The sequence below is a fragment of the Taudactylus pleione genome, unplaced genomic scaffold (assembly GCF_031769625.1).
Source record: "Taudactylus pleione unplaced genomic scaffold, aTauple2 ptg001056l, whole genome shotgun sequence".
Classification (NCBI taxonomy): Eukaryota; Metazoa; Chordata; class Amphibia; order Anura; family Myobatrachidae; genus Taudactylus; species Taudactylus pleione.
This window is the reverse complement of record NW_028285457.1, coordinates 1,662,449-1,685,897: the sequence shown is the minus strand read 5'-3', so window position 1 is coordinate 1,685,897 and position 23,449 is coordinate 1,662,449. Positions and strand designations below refer to the sequence as shown.

Below are 23,449 nucleotides of genomic sequence, written 5' to 3'. Positions count from 1 at the left end.
TTACTATTACATCACAGTACTACTGTCTCATCATCCCCCTGACTATCACATCACAGTACTACTGTCTCATCATCCCCTATCACATCACAGTACTACTGTCTCATCATCCCCTTTCACATCACAGTACTACTGTCTCATCATCACTCTATCACATCACAGTACTACTGTCTCATCATCCCCTATCACATCACAGTACTACTGTCTCATCATCCCCCTGACTATCACATCACAGTACTACTGTCTCATCATCCCCCTGACTATCACATAACAGTACTACTGTCTCATCATCCCCCTGACTATCACATCACAGAACTACTGTCTCATCATCCCCCTGACTATCACATCACAGTACTACTGTCTCATCATCCCCTATCACATCACAGTACTACTGTCTCATCATCCCCCTGACTATCACATCACAGTACTACTATCTCATCATCCCCCTGACTATCACATCACAGTACTACTGTCTCATCATCACCCTGACTATCACATCACAGTACTACTGTCTCATCATCCCCCTGACTATCACATCACAGTACTACTGTCTCATCATCCCTCTATCACATCACAGTACTACTGTCTCATCATCCCCCTGATTATCACATCACAGTACTACTGTCTCATCATCCCCCTGACTATCACATCACAGTACTACTGTCTCATCATCCCCCTATCACATCACAGTACTACTGTCTCATCATCCCCCTGACTATCACATCACAGTACTACTGTCTCATCATCCTCCTAACTATCACATCACAGTACTACCGTCTCATCATCCCCCTGACTATCACATGGCAGTTCTACTGTCTCATCTTCCCCCTGAGGATGCCTATCACATGGCAGTACTACTGTATCATCATCCCCGTGACGATACCTGTCACATGGCAGTACTACTGTCTCATCATCCCCTTGACTATCACATCACAGTACTACTGTCTCATCATCCCCCTGACTATCACATCACATTACTACTGTCTCATCATCCCCCTGAGGATGCCTATCACATGGGAGTACTACTATCTCATCATCCCCCTGAGGATACCAGTCACATGGCAGTACTACTGTCTCATCATCCCCTTGACTATCACATCACAGTACAACTGTCTCATCATCCCCTTGACAATCACATCACAGTACTACTGTCTCATCATCCCCCTTACAATCACATCACAGTACTACTGTCTCATCATCCCCCTGACAATCACATCACAGTACTACTGTCTCATCATCCCCCTGACAATCACATCACAGTACTACTGTCTCATCATCCCCCTATCACATCACAGTACTACTGTCTCATCATTCCCCTGACTATCACATCACAGTACTACTGTCTCATCATCCCCCTATCACATCACAGTACTACTGTCTCATCATCCCCCTGACTATCACATCACAGTACTACTGTCTCATCATCCTCCTAACTATCACATCACAGTACTACCATCTCATCATCCCCCTGACTATCAAATGGCAGTTCTACTTTCTCATCTTCCCCCTGAGGATGCCTGTCACATGGCAGTACTACTGTATCATCATCCCCGTGAGGATACCTGTCACATGGCAGTACTACTGTCTCATCATCCCCTATCAAATCACAGTACTACTGTCTCATCATCCCCCTGACTATCACATCACATTACTACTGTCTCATCATCCCCCTGATTATCACATCACAGTACTACTGTCTCATCATCCCCTGATTATCACATCACAGTACTACAGTCTCATCATCCCCCTGACTATCACATCACAGTACTACTGTCTCATCATCCCCCTGACTATCACATCACAGTACTACTGTCTCATCATCCCCCTGACTATCACATCACAGTGCTACTGTCTCATCATCCCTCTATCACATCACATTACTACTGTCTCATCATCCCCCTGACTATCACATCACAGTACTACTGTCTCATCTTCCTCCTGACTATCACATCACAGTACTACCGTCTCATCATCCCCCTGACTATCACATGGCAGTACTACTGTCTCATCATCCCCCTGAGGAAGCCTATCACATGGCAGTACTACTGTCTCATCATCCCCCTGAGGATACCTGTCATATGGCAGTGCTACTGTATCATCATGCCCGTGAGGATACCTGTCACATGGCAGTACTACTGTCTCATCATCCCCCTGACTATCACATACAGTACTACTGTCTCATCATCCCCTTGACTATCACATCACAGTACTACTGTCTCATCATCCCCCTGAGGATGCCTATCACAGGGCAGTACTACTAACTCATCATCCCCCTGACTATCACATCACAGTACTACTGTCTCATCATCCCCCTGAGGATGCCTATCACATGGGAGTACTACTATCTCATCATCCCCGTGAGGATACCTGTCACATGGCAGTACTACTGTCTCATCATCCCCCTGACTATCACATCACAGTACTACTGTCTCATCATCCCCCTGACTATCACATCACAGTACTACTGTCTCATCATCCCCCTGAGGATGCCTATCACATGGGAGTACTACTATCTCATCATCCCCCTGAGGATACCTCTCACATGGCAGTACTGTCTCATCATCCCCTTGACTATCACATCACAGTACTACTGTCTCATCATCCCCCTGACAATCACATCACAGTACTACTGTCTCATCATCCACCTGACAATCACATCACAGTACTACTGTCTCATCATCCCCCTGACAATCACATCACAGTACTACTGTCTCATCATCCCCCTATCACATCACAGTACTACTGTCTCATCATCCCTCTATCACATCACATTACTACTGTCTCCTCATCCCCCTATCACATCACAGCACTACTATCTCATCATCCCCCTTACTATCACATCACAGTACTACTGTCTCATCATCCCCCTGACTATCACATCACAGTACTACAGTCTCATCATCCCCTATCACATCACAGTACTACTGTCTCATCATCCCCCTGACTATCACATCACAGTACTACTGTTTCATCATCCCCTATCACATCACATTACTACTGTCTCATCATCCCCCTCACTATCACATCACAGTACTACTGTCTCATCATCCCCTATCACATCACAGAACAACTGTCTCATCATCCCCCTGACTATCACATCACATTACTACTGTCTCATCATCCCCCTGACTATCACATCACAGTACTACTGTCTCATCATCCCCCTGACTATCACATCACATTACTACTGTCTCATCATCCCCCTGACTATCACATCACAGTACTACTGTTTCATCATCCCCTATCACATCACATTACTACTGTCTCATCATCCCCCTCACTATCACATCACAGTACTACTGTCTCATCATCCCCCTGACTATCACATCACAGTACTACTGTCTCATCATCCCCCTGAGGATGCCTATCACATGGGAGTACTACTATCTCATCATCCCCGTGAGGATACCTGTCACATGGCAGTACTACTGTCTCATCATCCCCCTGACAATCACATCACAGAACTACTGTCTCATCATCCCCCTGACAATCACATCACAGTACTACTGTCTCATCATCTCCCTTTCACATCACAGTACTACTGTCTCATCATCCCCCTGACAATCACATCACAGTACTACTGTCTCATCATCCCCCGGACAATCACATCACAGTACTACTGTCTCATCATCCCTCTATCACATCACATTACTACTGTCTCCTCATCCCCCTATCACATCACAGCACTACTATCTCATCATCCCCCTTACTATTACATCACAGTACTACTGTCTCATCATCCCAGTGACTATCACATCACAGTACTACAGTCTCATCATCCCCTATCACATCACAGTACTACTGTCTCATCATCCCCCTGACTATCACGTCACAGTACTACTGTTTCATCATCCCCTATCACATCACATTACTGCTGTCTCATCATCCCCCTCACTATCACGTCACAGTACTACCGTCTCATCATCCCTCTATCACATCACAGTACTACTGTCTCATCATCCCCTATCACATCACAGTACTACTGTCTCATCATCACTCTATCACATCACAGTACTACTGTCTCATCATCCCCTATCACATCACAGTACTACTGTCTCATCATCCCCCTGACTATCACATCACAGTACTACTGTCTCATCATCACCCTGACTATCACATCACAGTACTACTGTCTCATCATCCCCCTGACTATCACATCACAGTACTACTGTCTCATCATCCCCCTGAGGATGCCTATCACATGGGAGTACTACTATCTCATCATCCCCCTGAGGATACCTCTCACATGGCAGTACTGTCTCATCATCCCCTTGACTATCACATCACAGAACTACTGTCTCATCATCCCCCTGACAATCACATCACAGTACTACTGTCTCATCATCCACCTGACAATCACATCACAGTACTACTGTCTCATCATCCCCCTGACAATCACATCACAGTACTACTGTCTCATCATCCCCCTATCACATCACAGTACTACTGTCTCATCATCCCTCTATCACATCACATTACTACTGTCTCCTCATCCCCCTATCACATCACAGCACTACTATCTCATCATCCCCCTTACTATCACATCACAGTACTACTGTCTCATCATCCCCCTGACTATCACATCACAGTACTACAGTCTCATCATCCCCTATCACATCACAGTACTACTGTCTCATCATCCCCCTGACTATCACATCACAGTACTACTGTTTCATCATCCCCTATCACATCACATTACTACTGTCTCATCATCCCCCTCACTATCACATCACAGTACTACTGTCTCATCATCCCCTATCACATCACAGAACTACTGTCTCATCATCCCCCTGACTATCACATCACATTACTACTGTCTCATCATCCCCCTGACTATCACATCACAGTACTACTGTCTCATCATCCCCCTGACTATCACATCACATTACTACTGTCTCATCATCCCCCTGACTATCACATCACAGTACTACTGTTTCATCATCCCCTATCACATCACATTACTACTGTCTCATCATCCCCCTCACTATCACATCACAGTACTACTGTCTCATCATCCCCTATCACATCACAGTACTACTATCTCATCATCCCCCTGACTATCACATCACAGTACTACTGTCTCATCATCCCCCTGAGGATGCCTATCACATGGGAGTACTACTATCTCATCATCCCCGTGAGGATACCTGTCACATGGCAGTACTACTGTCTCATCATCCCCCTGACAATCACATCACAGAACTACTGTCTCATCATCCCCCTGACAATCACATCACAGTACTACTGTCTCATCATCTCCCTTTCACATCACAGTACTACTGTCTCATCATCCCCCTGACAATCACATCACAGTACTACTGTCTCATCATCCCCTGGACAATCACATCACAGTACTACTGTCTCATCATCCCTCTATCACATCACATTACTACTGTCTCCTCATCCCCCTATCACATCACAGCACTACTATCTCATCATCCCCCTTACTATTACATCACAGTACTACTGTCTCATCATCCCAGTGACTATCACATCACAGTACTACAGTCTCATCATCCCCTATCACATCACAGTACTACTGTCTCATCATCCCCCTGACTATCACGTCACAGTACTACTGTTTCATCATCCCCTATCACATCACATTACTGCTGTCTCATCATCCCCCTCACTATCACGTCACAGTACTACCGTCTCATCATCCCTCTATCACATCACAGTACTACTGTCTCATCATCCCCTATCACATCACAGTACTACTGTCTCATCATCACTCTATCACATCACAGTACTACTGTCTCATCATCCCCCTATCACATCACAGTACTACTGTCTCATCATCCCCCTGACTATCACATCACAGTACTACTGTCTCATCATCCTCCTAACTATCACATCACAGTACTACCGTCTCATCATCCCCCTGACTATCACATGGCAGTTCTACTGTCTCATCTTCCCCCTGAGGATGCCTATCACATGGCAGTACTACTGTATCATCATCCCCGTGAGGATACCTGTCACATGGCAGTACTACTGTCTCATCATCCCCTTGACTATCACATCACAGTACTACTGTCTCATCATCCCCCTGACTATCACATCACAGTACTACTGTCTCATCATCCCCCTGAGGATGCCTATCACATGGGAGTACTACTATCTCATCATCCCCCTGAGGATACCAGTCACATGGCAGTACTACTGTCTCATCATCCCCTTGACTATCACATCACAGTACTACTGTCTCATCATCCCCTTGACAATCACATCACAGTACTACTGTCTCATCATCCCCCTTACAATCACATCACAGTACTACTGTCTCATCATCCCCCTGACAATCACATCACAGTACTACTGTCTCATCATCCCCCTATCACATCACAGTACTACTGTCTCATCATCCCCCTGACTATCACATCACAGTACTACTGTCTCATCATCCCCCTATCACATCACAGTACTACTGTCTCATCATCCCCCTGACTATCACATCACAGTACTACTGTCTCATCATCCTCCTAACTATCACATCACAGTACTACCGTCTCATCATCCCCCTGACTATCAAATGGCAGTTCTACTGTCTCATCTTCCCCCTGAGGATGCCTATCACATGGCAGTACTACTGTATCATCATCCCCGTGAGGATACCTGTCACATGGCAGTACTACTGTCTCATCATCCCCTATCAAATCACAGTACTACTGTCTCATCATCCCCCTGACTATCACATCACATTACTACTGTCTCATCATCCCCCTGATTATCACATCACAGTACTTCTGTCTCATCATCTCCTGATTATCACATCACAGTACTACAGTCTCATCATCCCCCTGACTATCACATCACAGTACTACTGTCTCATCATCCCCCTGACTATCACATCACAGTACTACTGTCTCATCATCCCCCTGACTATCACATCACAGTGCTACTGTCTCATCATCCCTCTATCACATCACATTACTACTGTCTCATCATCCCCCTGACTATCACATCACAGTACTACTGTCTCATCTTCCTCCTGACTATCACATCACAGTACTACCATCTCATCATCCCCCTGACTATCACATGGCAGTACTACTGTCTCATCATCCCCCTGAGGAAGCCTATCACATGGCAGTACTACTGTCTCATCATCCCCCTGAGGATACCTGTCATATGGCAGTGCTACTGTATCATCATGCCCGTGAGGATACCTGTCACATGGCAGTACTACTGTCTCATCATCCCCCTGACTATCACATACAGTACTACTGTCTCATCATCCCCTTGACTATCACATCACAGTACTACTGTCTCATCATCCCCCTGAGGATGCCTATCACAGGGCAGTACTACTATCTCATCATCCCCCTGACTATCACATCACAGTACTACTGTCTCATCATCCCCCTGAGGATGCCTATCACATGGGAGTACTACTATCTCATCATCCCCGTGAGGATACCTGTCACATGGCAGTACTACTGTCTCATCATCCCCCTGACTATCACATCACAGTACTACTGTCTCATCATCCCCCTGACTATCACATCACAGTACTACTGTCTCATCATCCCCCTGAGGATGCCTATCACATGGGAGTACTACTATCTCATCATCCCCCTGAGGATACCTCTCACATGGCAGTACTGTCTCATCATCCCCTTGACTATCACATCACAGTACTACTGTCTCATCATCCCCCTGACAATCACATCACAGTACTACTGTCTCATCATCCACCTGACAATCACATCACAGTACTACTGTCTCATCATCCCCCTGACAATCACATCACAGTACTACTGTCTCATCATCCCCCTATCACATCACAGTACTACTGTCTCATCATCCCTCTATCACATCACATTACTACTGTCTCCTCATCCCCCTATCACATCACAGCACTACTATCTCATCATCCCCCTTACTATCACATCACAGTACTACTGTCTCATCATCCCCCTGACTATCACATCACAGTACTACAGTCTCATCATCCCCTATCACATCACAGTACTACTGTCTCATCATCCCCCTGACTATCACATCACAGTACTACTGTTTCATCATCCCCTATCACATCACATTACTACTGTCTCATCATCCCCCTCACTATCACATCACAGTACTACTGTCTCATCATCCCCTATCACATCACAGAACTACTGTCTCATCATCCCCCTGACTATCACATCACATTACTACTGTCTCATCATCCCCCTGACTATCACATCACAGTACTACTGTTTCATCATCCCCTATCACATCACATTACTACTGTCTCATCATCCCCCTCACTATCACATCACAGTACTACTGTCTCATCATTCCCTATCACATCACAGTACTACTATCTCATCATCCCCCTGACTATCACATCACAGTACTACTGTCTCATCATCCCCCTGAGGATGCCTATCACATGGGAGTACTACTATCTCATCATCCCCGTGAGGATACCTGTCACATGGCAGTACTACTGTCTCATCATCCCCCTGACAATCACATCACAGAACTACTGTCTCATCATCCCCCTGACAATCACATCACAGTACTACTGTCTCATCATCTCCCTTTCACATCACAGTACTACTGTCTCATCATCCCCCTGACAATCACATCACAGTACTACTGTCTCATCATCCCCCGGACAATCACATCACAGTACTACTGTCTCATCATCCCTCTATCACATCACATTACTACTGTCTCCTCATCCCCCTATCACATCACAGCACTACTATCTCATCATCCCCCTTACTATTACATCACAGTACTACTGTCTCATCATCCCCCTGACTATCACATCACAGTACTACAGTCTCATCATCCCCTATCACATCACAGTACTACTGTCTCATCATCCCCCTGACTATCACGTCACAGTACTACTGTTTCATCATCCCCTATCACATCACATTACTGCTGTCTCATCATCCCCCTCACTATCACATCACAGTACTACTGTCTCATCATCCCCTATCACATCACAGTACTACTGTCTCATCATCACTCTATCACATCACAGTACTACTGTCTCATCATCCCCTATCACATCACAGTACTACTGTCTCATCATCCCCCTGACTATCACATCACAGTACTACTGTCTCACCATCCCCCTGACTATCACATCACAGTACTACTGTCTCATCATCCCCCTGACTATCACATCACAGTACTACTGTCTCATCATTCCCCTGACTATCACATCACAGTACTACTGTCTCATCATCCCCTATCACATCACAGTACTACTGTCTTATCATTCCCCTGACTATCACATCACAGTACTACTATCTCATCATCCCCCTGACTATCACATCACAGTACTACTGTCTCATCATCCCCCTGACTATCACATCACAGTACTACTGTCTCATCATCCCCCTGACTATCACATCACAGTACTACTGTCTCATCATCCCTCTATCACATCACAGTACTACTGTCTCATCATCCCCCTGATTATCACATCACAGTACTACTGTCTCATCATCCCCCTGACTATCACATCACAGTACTACTGTCTCATCTTCCCCCTATCACATCACAGTACTACTGTCTCATCATCCCCCTGACTATCACATCACAGTACTACTGTCTCATCATCCTCCTAACTGTCACATCACAGTACTACCGTCTCATCATCCCCCTGACTATCACATGGCAGTTCTACTGTCTCATCTTCCCCCTGAGGATGCCTATCACATGGCAGTACTACTGTATCATCATCCCCGTGAGGATACCTGTCACATGGCAGTACTACTGTCTCATCATCCCCTTGACTATCACATCACAGTACTACTGTCTCATCATCCCCCTGACTATCACATCACAGTACTACTGTCTCATCATCCCCCTGAGGATGCCTATCACATGGGAGTACTACTATCTCATCATCCCCCTGAGGATACCAGTCATATGGCAGTACTACTGTCTCATCATCCCCTTGACTATCACATCACAGCACTACTGTCTCATCATCCCCCTGACAATCACATCACAGTACTACTGTCTCATCATCCCCCTTACAATCACATCACAGTACTACTGTCTCATCATCCCCCTGGCAATCACATCACAGTACTACTGTCTCATCATCCCCCTATCACATCACAGTACTACTGTCTCATCATCCCTCTATCACATCACATTACTACTGTCTCCTCATCCCCCTATCACATCACAGCACTACTATCTCATCATCCCCCTTACTATCACATCACAGTACTACTGTCTCATCATCCCCCTGACTATCACATCACAGTACTGCAGTCTCATCATCCCCTATCACATCACAGTACTACTGTCTCATCATCCCCTATCACATCACAGTACTACTGTCTCATCTTCCCCCTGAGGATGCCTATCACATGGCAGTACTACTGTCCCATCATCCCCTGAGGATGCCTATCACATGGCAGTACTACTATCTCATCCCTCCGTCGTGCGCATGCTCAGTCCAGAACATCGACCCACTTGCGAGCGGACAGCCACTCGCGAGTGGGTCTGAATCAGGCCCATAATGTGTAAGGGGCCTTACTGTGACATAATGTGTAAGGGGCATTACTGTGGTATAATGTGTAAGGGGCATTACTGTGACATAATGTGTAAGGAGCCTTACTGTGACATAATGTGTAAGGGGCATTACTGTGACATAATGTGTAAGGAGCCTTACTGTGACATAATGTGTAAGGGGCATTACTGTGACATAATGTGTAAGGGGCATTACTGTGACATAATGTGTAAGGGGCATTACTGTGACATAATGTGTAAGGGGCTTAACTGTGGGATAATGTATATGGGGCTTAACTGTGGCATAAATGTATAAGGGGCAATACTTTGGCATATATGTATAAGGGGCATTACTGTAGCTTAATTAATAAGGGGCATTACTGTTGCTTAATGTATAAGGGGCATTACTGTGTTGCATAATGTGTTGTAAGGAACATTACTGTGTGGCATAACATGTTATAAGGGTATTACTGTGGCATATTGTATTATAAGGGTCATTAATGTGTGGCATAATGTGTTATAAGGGTCATTAATGTGTGGCATAATGTGTTAACAAGGGGCATTACTTTGTCACAAAACCACACACCCTTTTCATCCTCTACAGCCATGGCCAAAAGTTGAGAATGACACAAGTATTGGATTTCAAAAAGTTTGCTGCTTCAGTGTTTTTAGACCTTTTTGTCAGATGTTACTATGGTATACTGAAGTAATATTACAAGCATTTCATAATCATCAAAGGCTTTTAATGACAATTACATTAAGTTTATGGAAAGAGTCAATATTTGCAGTGTTGACCCTTCTTTTTCAAGATGTCTGCAATTCGCCCTGGCAATCAACTTCTGGGCCACATACTGACTGATGGCCTATCAATCCTTGGAGTTTGTCAGAATTTGTGGGTTTTTGGTTGTCCACCAGCCTCTTGAGGATTGACCACAAGTTCTTAATGGGATTAAGGTCTGGGGAGTTTCCTGGTCATAGACCGAAAATTTTGATGTTTTGTTCCCCGAGCCACTTAGTTATCACTTTTGCCTTATGGCAAGGTGCTCCATCAGTCCTGTGTCATGCCAACAGTAAAGCATCCTGAGACCAGCCATGTGTGGGGTTGTTTCTCAGCCAAGGGAGGGGGCTCACTCACAATTTTGCCTAAGAACACAGACATGAATAAAGAATGGTAGCAAAACATCCTCCAAGAGCAACTTCTCCCAACCATCCAAGAACAGTTTGGTGATGAGCAATGCCTTTTCCAGCATGATGGAGCACCTTGCCATAAGGACGCCTTGTTAGAATGGATTTCTGATTAAAATGAACTGGCACTTACCTAGTGTAATGAAAAATGCATTGATTCCCACAGACACACAGGTGTGGATCGCTGAATGATATTTGTGTGTTATGTGATGATAAATTGATCATCACAGGCCCTGATGCTACCAGCTGCTGGTGAGCCCTGGACGGGGTGACTCTTCTCTCTGACAGCTCTCTCGTCACTTCCTCCCCTCACATCACAGCAGTGAGGCAAGGATTTCTTCCCTAATCCATACTTACCAACTTTTCTGCCCACTGCCACACCCCCTCTAGGCCAGGGCAACCTAGAGGGGGCATGGCAGGCACATAGGTGGGCTGTGCAGGTACAATCGTGTTATCTTGGCACCTGCCCCCTGCTATACAGTGCCGAGATAATATACTAGTGGAGAGTGGGACTACGATGATCCCCGTCATTGCTCTATAGGGACCGCTTACTTGTGCTTTGTAAGTGGGTGACTGTGGGGGGACCAGAGGTGGGTGCAGGAGACTTTCCCTCCTTTTCCAGGTGGCCTGGAGTGCCATCCGATTCTTGGGAGCCACCCGGCCATTCCGGGATAGTAGGCAAGTGTTTGGACCAGGAATTGGGCCAGAATAAAGTAGTATTTATCAGTGAAAGCTCCGCCAATAAGGCCGAGGTGTGGCATGTGACTTGCATAGTTACTTGGGTCCAGGCTTAGTGGTTTGGCGTAATAAAAATACAAATGAGCACAAAATTAATGGCATTCCCTATCTTATCTTACAGAGAACTCTTCATTTACATGGATAATAATTGCTGTCTTATTATCCTTGACGATATTTAAATGAACCTCTATATACACCTTCCTATACCTTCTAATATCCTGCCTATACCTTCTAAGGATGACGCTAATTTGCGTACGCAGTCATACAGTAGATAAAGACTTAGACCTGGAATCTGTGGTTCCAAAGCACAAGTATTATTCAAGTAAAAGTACAGTCAGTTACACGCTATTGATCCAGACACAATTAGACGCAAAGGATTTATACAGACCCAAGTACAGTATACATATGCAGTGCTTCCGGACCTGGTGATAGGCATCAGCAAGAGACCCCTCGTCATTCCGCATTCAGCAAGAAAACTAAGAACCCAGCGTTTGAGCACACATTTTTATACCCCCCCCCCCAGAATAGACCGGACAATAGAGGAGTTTGTTGCTGATGTCATTGGTTCCTTGGGGAGAAGCATCTGTTACAGAGCATTTAACAGGCTGGTTCAAATAGACTCTCCCTGCCTCTAACAGCTGGGGGTCCTCCCTTCCCACCCCCAATGCTGCATCCTAACAGTTGTTCATAAAATATACATTTTGTTGCTTGTAGTCTCTGCGGTCCATAAGTTGAGAATGCATGATGCGATCGCCACACCGATAGTACCGGAATTCTGTTGAAAGAGTATGCATCAGTATGAACCCAAACATGACTTTCCTAGTATATATAAAACCTTAGTTATCATATATCTTTATTCCTCAGCATTTAAACTAACTGAACCAACTTAAATCATATACTTTAAATCTTATTAAACCTTATGTGTGAATATGTAATGTGTGAGTATTCGGGGTTTGATATAAAGACGTATTAATGTGTGTATGAGGAAGGGTGCACTTAACTCTCACTAAGTGAACATCTTAGCAGTGTGACATGCTGAGCCAGATAGTTCCACATGCCCACTCTGTCAGCAGTCCCCCCCCCCATCTGTCCCAGGCTTCAAAAGAAAAACTCTTTATTCTCCCAGTCTCTTGTGTGAAATGCAAATAGCCCAGCTACAAGAGACAGACCTAAGATGACACTCTAGTCTTTGAAATCATGTCATTGCAGGAAGCTTGCTAATGTAAGGTGTGTATTTGAGCCAGACCACCTGTAGTGAGGTCAAACACTATCCAGGAAGCTTATCTACACAAGCTAGTTGTCACGTGGCCACTTGCTCTATTCATCTAATGCAATCAAATGTTGACATACTGTAAAGCCATTTCTGAAATATGGGTCTGATTCAGACCCGTACGCTATTTGCGCTCGCTCGTTCAGAAAAAGGGGGTGGCTATTTAAATGAACCGTTCGCTCTTTGCGGTCTGTTGCCGCCTCTATGTCTGAACGAGCGAACAAAACATGCGGTCGTAATTTTGAAAAATACGCCCCATGGCCGCTCGCATCATACGTCATGTCCGCTATTTAATAGATTAATCGAGTACATCGAACAGCGTCTGAACTGCTCGCTATTCTTGTGGTTGGTTTTTCCTACCGCAATCATGCGAGCAGTTCTGACTATAAAACAACCAAGTGACGTGGTCGATGATGCTGCTTTATTAATTATGCACACCCTTAAAATGCCCATTTTGACCTTTAAGCACGCCCGCGTTCGGAATTCCACTCCCCGTTTTCAAGCACCTTCCCCTGTTACCACCCACATACGCCTCCTCCTGTCACTCAAATTAGCAGGCATTCGCTATTTAGCGAGCACACGATTTTCGGCCGCACTGACTGGTTCGCGCATGCGGATTACAATCCGTATGCATGCGCAGATGTGCGAACATCGCTCGGAACGAATGAGCAGCCGCTTACGAGCGGCTCTGAATGAGGTCCTATATCCTTTATAATACGTAAAGTCATGAAATAGGCTTTTGGTGAATCGCCGTAACTTATGGCGATGGTCACAGATGCATTCGCATGATGCTAATAGTATTAGCGCCACATGTACTAAAGTGTGAGTTTATCTAAAATGGCGCTTAGGTGGCCGTTTCGCAAAATGGCATCTTGCGGCCAGTCACAAGATGGTGTCGCTGCGATTCAATTTTAAACTGATCTTGTCTCAGCCAATAATCCAGTTTCGACATCCTGGAGTCTTGGAGACAGATGAAGTCCCAAAGCAGCCAATCAGCTTCTACCTGTCATTTATCTAGCACAGTCTTTGAGATGACAGAAGCTGATTGGATGCTTTGGGCAATTTCTTCACTTTATCTTTCTCCCAGGCTCGGTACCTCTCCCCTGCAGTGAGATGGGGTGCATGGGTGGCATAATGTCAGGAATCGCAGGGTCCATGGGGAGGGAGGGGGCTAATATTAAGTGTTTCTATAAGAAATGCATCATTTTGTGTCCACCGTCTCTTTGTAAAACCACAAATAAATGCATTATACCTTTAGGGCGCAAAGCCGAATGACGCAGAATGCACAGCACTGCCTCCATTTAGGCATAACTCAATCTCCATCAGGCCCACTGTGAACTATTAGTGTATGTGCCGCACATGGGCCCCTAGGTCCACAGAGGCACCCCCCCACACACCCCCTGCTCCCATAGACAATACTTTCCTGTTGGTCGGCCCGCAGTAGAGTAATCACCAGGAAAATGGCGCAGATGCCAAGTTCCTGGAGATGTGCAGTAGACTGGCACAGTATCAGGGGGTATCCTCGGATTATACCCTAATGAGAGGATGGCCCGCACGGTAGGCTGCTCCTGGACCACCTCCTCTGTTATTCCCAGTGGCGGATCCAGAGGGGGCGATCGCCCCCCGTAGCACAGTGTGTATCAACTGCCAATGGAAAAGCCGGCAGTCCAAGTTTGGAGGAGAACGGGGAAGATGTAAACACACCCCTTTGCTTGTGGCTCACTTAGTTGATTCCATCGCATTGGCCGGCATGTGACCGCGTCCCTCACGTGTACCATGCGCGTGCTGTATGTGTGTGGACTGTAAAGCGCGAAAAGGAAGGAGCCGCCTCTGCGCTGACTCTGAGTTAGGAAGAGGTTGAACAGAGTGCGCCATTCCGAGTCAGTGCTGGTGCTGTGACGGTCACTGGTGGTAGATGAGCTGGCTCCGGATCAGTGATGTCATCACTGGCTGTCCAGCATCATTACAGGCAGTTGTTCTCTTAAATTGACACTTCACAGCGGGGTACTGGAGCAGTGGAGCATAATTCATGTGTAGGTAAGTGTAATGCCCGCAGCACCCTCCCTCTCCTTGCAATCTGCCCATCCAGGGTGCCCTCCCACCCCAACATAGGGTATCCGCTCTGTGCAGCTCCATCTGGGACTTGTAGTTCCACAACTTTTGGTTCCACAAGTTACTTCTCAGACGTTCACCCAATGTTTCTTTCTATTGTACAGTCGCTAACACTGACCTCTCATACTATCAGCAGCTGCTGTGGTTGGTGGATCGGCTTTGATCACTGATCAGTATACTGTATGGCAATTACTTCTTAAAGAGATTTGATCATCCTCAAACAGTAAATGTATATTATATGTATGGCCAAATTCTAGATTCCAATCGCTCAATCTGCATGAATGGTCATTTGCATCCAGATCTAAATCAGGCCTAATAAGCATTAAAAAATAAAACCACACAGCACAGCAAGTTCAATACATGTAAAAACGCAAACATTAACATGTTGTCTTATTTACTACGTTAATTTTTATATTAACTTCTATTCATAATGTGCTTGATTTAAAAACACATCTTACCCTTAAAGTTTTAACACTGGTGTGTCCGCAGCCTAAAGTTAGTCAGATAGGTGTCTTCTTGACCACTTACCCTACTCACCGACATTCCTGGGCAGCTTCCCGGGAGCAGCAGGAGGGGACCTGCTGCACTCCTCTTCAGTGGGCGGGGCCAGATGATAGTCATCATCAGGCCCCACCCCTTTACAGAAAACCCAGTGAGAAGGGGGCGTGGATAAATGACACGATTTGCACCATTTAGCCCCGCCACTTCCCTTTGGACCCAAAAATTCCAGGTAAAATCTCCCCATCCTGCTGCCCACTTCACTAGGAAGTGGGCGGGATGCGGGAGACATGCCTACTCTTCCGGGGGTGCGGGGGGTTACCCGAAAAATTGGGAGAGTAGGCATGTATGCCATTTAGGTCCCTTTGTACCAAAATAGTCCCTGGTGTTGCCCCCATAATGGTTTTCCAAAATTAAATCAGATCAGTGATTGATGGGTCTGGATGAAAAATCCTATCAGCGAGTACCTAGATGAGAATGAGAATATTGTCCATCAGGTTACATCCATCCATGTGCTTGACAATTGGGATGAACTAAAGGCTCTTTAGGTTCAGTTTTACCAGCACATTGGCATAAACCTGCACTGTCTGCCATTACACCACAGCAACATGTACTGGGCAGGAAAAGTAAGTTGCCCAACCCCACTCCCACATAACGGGGCCTGCATGAGGGAATTTCAATTGTACAACGAGCTGTCTATTCTACAATGCTGTAAAAATGTATTTTGAATATGTTATTCCTGCTGTACATGGATCAGCGGTGTCACTAGGGGGGTGCGGAACTTACTAGGTGACACCACCCCTAGTGACACTGCTGTTCCTATGACATAGTGTAGTGGTGTGCAGGGCCTGCAGGAGACAGTATTGGAAAGGGGAGGAGTCATGATTAAAAATGGGAGGAGTCAGGACTAGAGAGGAGGAGGAGGCAGGTTTAATTGTTAACCCCCCCCCCATAAAAGAAAAGTCTAGATCCGCCGCTGGTTACTCCACCCCTGCAGTGAGCCAAATGTGATAAAAGTCCATCCTCTGTTGTATTAACTCTCTTCATCCTCCCGTAATTACCCTTCTAACCTAAATGTTTGGTTGTCAGGAGGAGATCCCGGGCCTTGCCGAGGAAGCATTTGATGACCAGTACTTGGGATGCAGAAAAGTCATGCAGCGGCACTTGGAGGACGATGATATCTTAAACACGGAAATGAAGAGGAGCCGATATTTCCAAAGAGCCTGGAAGGAATCCGATCAAATATGGAACCTGAAAAAGAGGAGCTTGAAGAAATGGCTTCCGGGCGGGTTCACGGACAACCACGGGATCGCATTAGTAGCCTACACAGGTTTCATCCGAGGACACTTTAATAAAGCTGTGAAATCTGCTGGGAAATCACACCGGCATTACATGGATAGCTTCCATTACAAAGGTCTCCATTATTATCTAACGGTCGCTCTGCAGCTCCTGTCACAGGACTGCAGAAACACCACCCAAATGTCATACTGTGAGGTCACTGGCGTCTATGACCAGGAGCCCAATGTAACCACCCACGTCAAGTTCGGACACATCTTAAACACTGTTTCCGATCTAGAACTACGTCACTACAACGACTCCCTGTGTATAATGCACAGCTGCTCAGGGGTCCCGGTGGAGCAGTTCTCCCAGTACCCCCATGAGATGGAGGTACTGGTTCCAGGGTATGAAGTGTTCACCCTCAGCAGTCTGGGAGAGGATAAGCTGCTGGTCACCACCAGGAAGCAGTGCAGCAATTATAACTGCGCCTACATCAGAGGTAGGTTCCAGTGTTATAGACTGTACAGTGCTACTTACCCTCAGTTGGAATGATACATATGGAAGTCTCCTGAGTTTATATCCCCTCTGTCTCTCCTCCACTCATGGTTAACCTAGGTGGGGATTACAGAAAACTTTTTTTCAATCTAAAACAAACTCTCACTCTCCGGGAATTTCCGGGAGACTCCAGAATTTAAAGGAGAGTATACTGTCCCCTGGGAATGTAAAAGTCTCATGTCCCAGAGCTTTATGTATAAAGTGGGTTGAGCAAGCATCCTGATGACGTGTTTTGCTATGAGCTGAGTCATCAAAGCCCAACCTATAGTTGTGTATTACCAAAAATTGATTTGCCCCGCCATGTACCCAACCCGCCCACCTGGATCACCCGTTTATAATCTCATATTATATCCTCACACTAACTCATGGCACATAACTCCCCATCCCCCTCCATCACACTCCCAATAATCTCATATTATATCCACACACTAACACATGGCACATAACTCCCCATCACACTCCCAATAATCTCATATTACACACTAACACATGGTACATACCACCCCATCCCCCTCCATCACACTCCCAATAATCTCATATTACACACTAACACATGGCACATAATTCCCCATGCCCCTCCATCACACTCCCAATAATCTCATATTATATCCACATACTAACACATGGCACATAACACCCCATCCCCTCTCCATCACACTCCCAATAATCTCATATTATATCCACATACTAACACATGGCACATAACACCCCATCTCCTCTCCATCACACTCCCAATAATCTCATATTACACACTAACACATGGCACATAACTCCCCATCCACCTCCATCACACTCCCTATAAGCTCATATTATATCCACACACTAACACATGGCGCATTACTCCCCATCTCCCTCCATCACACTCCCAATAATCTCGTATTATATCCACAAACTAACACATGGCACATAAATCCCCATCTCCTCTCCATCACACTCCCAATAATCTCATATTATATCCTCACACTAACACATGGTACATAACACTCCATCCCTCTCCATCACACTCCCTATAATCTCATATTATTTCCTCACACGAACACATGGCACATAACTCCCCATCCCTCTACATCACACTCCCAATAATCTCATATTATATCCACACACTAACACATGGTACATAACACCCCATCCCCCTCCATCACTCTCCCAATAATCTCATATTATATCCACACACTAACACAGGGTACATAACACCCCATCCCCCTCCATCACTCTCCCAATAATCTCATATTATATCCTCACACTAACACATGGCACATAACTCCCCATCTCCTCTCCATCACACTCCCAATAATCTCATATTATATCCTCACACTAACACATGGCACATAACACTCCATCCCTCTCCATCACACTCCCTATAATCTCATATTATATCCTCACACTACCACATGGCACATTACACCCCATCCCCCTCCAACACACTCCCTATAATCTCATATTATATCCTCACACTAACACATGGCACATAACTCCCCATCCCTCTCCATCACACTCCCAATAATCTCATATTATATCCACACACTAACACATGGTACATAACACCCCATCCCCCTCCATCACTCTCCCAATAATCTCATATTATATCCACACACTAACACATGGTACATAACACCCCATCCCCCTCCATCACTCTCCCAATAATCTCATATTATATCCACACACTACCACATGGCACATAACACCCCATCCCTCTCCATCACACTCCCAATAATATTATATCCTCACACTAACACATGGTACATAACACCCCATCCCCTGTCCATTACACTCCCAATAATCTCATATTATATCCTCACACTAACACATGGTACATAACACCCCATCACACTCCCAATAATCTCATATTATATCCTCACACTAACACATGGTACATAACACCCCATCCCCCTTCCATCACACTCCCAATAATCTCATATTATATCCACACACTAACACATGGTACATAACTCCCCATCCCCTATCCATCACACTCCCAATAATCTCATATTATATCCTCACACTAACACATGGCACATAACACCCCATTACCCTCCATCACACTCCCTATAATCTCATATTATATCCACACACTAACACATGGTACATAACTCCCCATCCCCTATCCATCACACTCCCAATAATCTCATATTACACACTAACACATGGAACATAACACCCCATCCCCCTCCATCACACTCCCTATAATCTCATATTATATCCTCACACTAACACATGGTACATAACACTCCATCCCCTCTCCATCACACTCCCAATAATCTCAAATTATATCCACACACTAACACATGGTACATAACACCCCATCCCCCTCCATCACACTCCCTATAATCAAATATTATATCCTCACACTAACACATTGTACATAACACCCCATCCCCCTCCATCACACTCCCAATAATCTCATTTTATATCCACACACTAACACATGGTACATAACACCCCATCACACTCCCAATAATCTCATATTATATCCTCACACTAACACATGGCACATAAGTCCCCATCCCTCTCCATCACACTCCCAATAATCTCATATTATATCCACACACTAACACATGGTACATAACACCCCATCCCTCTCCATCACACTCCCAATAATCTCATATTATATCCACACACTACCACATGGCACATAACACCCCATCCCTCTCCATCACTCTCCCAATAATCTCATATTATATCCACACACTAACACATGGTACATAACACCCCATCCCTCTCCATCACACTCCTAATAATATTATATCCTCACACTAACACATGGTACATTACACCCCATCCCCCTCCATCACACTCCCAATAATCTCATATTATATCCTCACACTAACACATGGTACATAACACTCCATCCCCTCTCCATCACACTCCCTATAATCTCATATTATATCCTCACACTAACACATGGTACATAACACCACATCCCCCTCCATCACACTCCCAATAATCTCATATTATATCCACACACTAACACATGGTACATAACACCTCACCCCCCTCCATCACACTCCCTATAATCTCATATTATATCCTCACAGTAACACATGGTACATAACACCCAATCACACTCCCAGTAATGTCATATTATATCCTCACACTAACACATGGTACATAACACCCCATCCCCCCTCCATCACACTCCCAATAATCTCATATTATATCCTCACACTAACACATGGTACATAACACCCCATCCCTCTCCATCACACTCCCAATAATCTCATATTATATCCTCACACTAACACATGGTACATAACACCCCATCACACTCCCAATAATCTCATATTATATCATCACACTAACACATGGCACATAACTCCCCCTCCCCCTCCATCACACTCCCAATAATCTCATATTATATCCACACACTAACACATGGTACATTACACCCCATCCCCCTCCATCACACTCCCAATAATCTCATATTATATCCTCACACTAACACAAGGTACATAACAACCCGACCCCTTCATGAAACTCCCAATAATCTCATATTATATCCTCACACTAACACATGGTATATAACAACCCGACCCCTTCATGAAACTCCCAATAATCTCATATTATATCCACACACTAACACATGGTACATTACACCCCATCCCCCTCCATCACACTCCCAATAATCTCATATTATATCATCACACTAACACAAGGTACATAACAACCCGACCCCTTCATGATACTCCCTATAATCTCATATTATATCCTCACACTAACACATGGTACATAACACCCCATCCCCCTCCATCACACTCCCAATGATCTCATATTACACACTAACACATGGCACATAACCCCCCATTCCCCTCCATCACACTCCCAATAATATCATATTATATCCTCACACTAACACATGGCACATAACTCCCCATCCACCTCCATCACACTCCCAATAATCTCATATTATATCCACACACTAACACATGGCACATAACACCCCATCCCCTCTCCATCACACTCCCAATAATCTCATATTATATCCTCACACTAACACATGGTACATAACACCTCATCCCCGTCCATCACACTCCCTATAATCTCATATTATATCCTCACACTAACTCATGGCACATAACACCCCATCCCCCTCCATCACACTCCCAATAATCTCATATTATATCCTCACACTAACACATGGTACATAACACCCCATCCCCCTCCATCACACTCCCTATAATCTCATATTGTATCCACACACTAACACATGGTACATAATAGGGGTGAGCGGGTTCGGATTTCTGAAATCCGAACCACCCCGAGCCCCCCCGATCCGAGGCAGATCCGAGTCAGGCTCGATTTTTCCCACCTGACTCGGATCTGAAATCGAGGCAAAACGTCATCATCCCGCCTTCCGAGTCTCGCGGGTTTTGGAACCTATATAAGGTACCCGCGTCGGCGCCATTTTCTCACTCGGTTGTGGATAGTGAAGAGGGAGGGTGGGAGTTAGGGCTGGCTGGGCTGTGTAGTGTAGTGTAGTGTTGTGCTGTTCTGTGCTGCTGTTGTCCACTACTTCAAAGTCCATAGGGGCTGGCTGTGTTGTGCTGTGCTGCTGTTGTTAATAGGGGCTGTGTCCACTACTTCAAAGTCCATAGGGGCTGGCTGGACTGTGTTGTGCAGTCAGTTCTCCATAGGGGCTGTGTCCACTCCAAAGTCCTGTGCAGTGTCCCAGTCCTAAAGGGGTGCTGTAGTGTTGTCCAGGGGGTGCTCTGTCCATCAGGGGTGCTCCCCCCAAGTGCTAAAAAATAATATTTTTTGTGTGTTTGTGAATTGTGTGCGCAGTAGCCGCACGTGCATCAACAAAGTAGTGCCAAGCGTGCGCCTGTGTCATAAGTAAAGGGCCGGCTGGCTTGATCGTTAAAGGATGCTGTAACCCCCAAAGTACACTCCAGTCCAAACCAAAAAAAAAACTATTTTCTGTGTTTGTGAATTGTGTGCGCAGTAGCCGCACGTGCATCAACAAAGTAGTGCCAAGCGTGAGCCTGTGTCATAAGTAAAGGGCCGGCTGGCTTGACCGTTAAAGGGTGCTGTAACCCCCAAAGTACACTCCAGTCCAAACCAAAAAAATATATATTTTCTGTGTTTGTGAATTGTTGCGCAGTAGCCGCACGTGCATCAACAAAGGAGCAGCGTCAAGCGTGCGCCTGTGTCCCATAAGTAAAGAGCCGGCTGGCTCATTTCTTAAAGGCTGGTGTAACCCACAAAGTGCACTACTCTCCAGAAAAAATAAAAAAATATTTTCTGTGTTTAGCCGCACGTATATATCAAATCGATATAACATAAATGGAGGACCAAACTTTCTCCGATAAAAATAAAATAGAGAAAGATCAAGAACCACTT

General features: G+C 45.3%; 1 protein-coding gene across 1 annotated transcript in view; it reads left to right on the top strand.

Moving 5' to 3' along the window:
- The window catches only part of LOC148453947 (ecto-ADP-ribosyltransferase 5-like), a 362,221-nt gene that overhangs the window by 321,137 nt on the left and 17,635 nt on the right, over nucleotides 1-23,449 (top strand). The window contains exon 3 of the mRNA XM_088461462.1: nucleotides 17,369-18,056. Coding sequence (XP_088317588.1) covers nucleotides 17,369-18,056 — 688 coding nt within the window. The remainder of the gene's footprint in view (nucleotides 1-17,368; nucleotides 18,057-23,449) is intronic.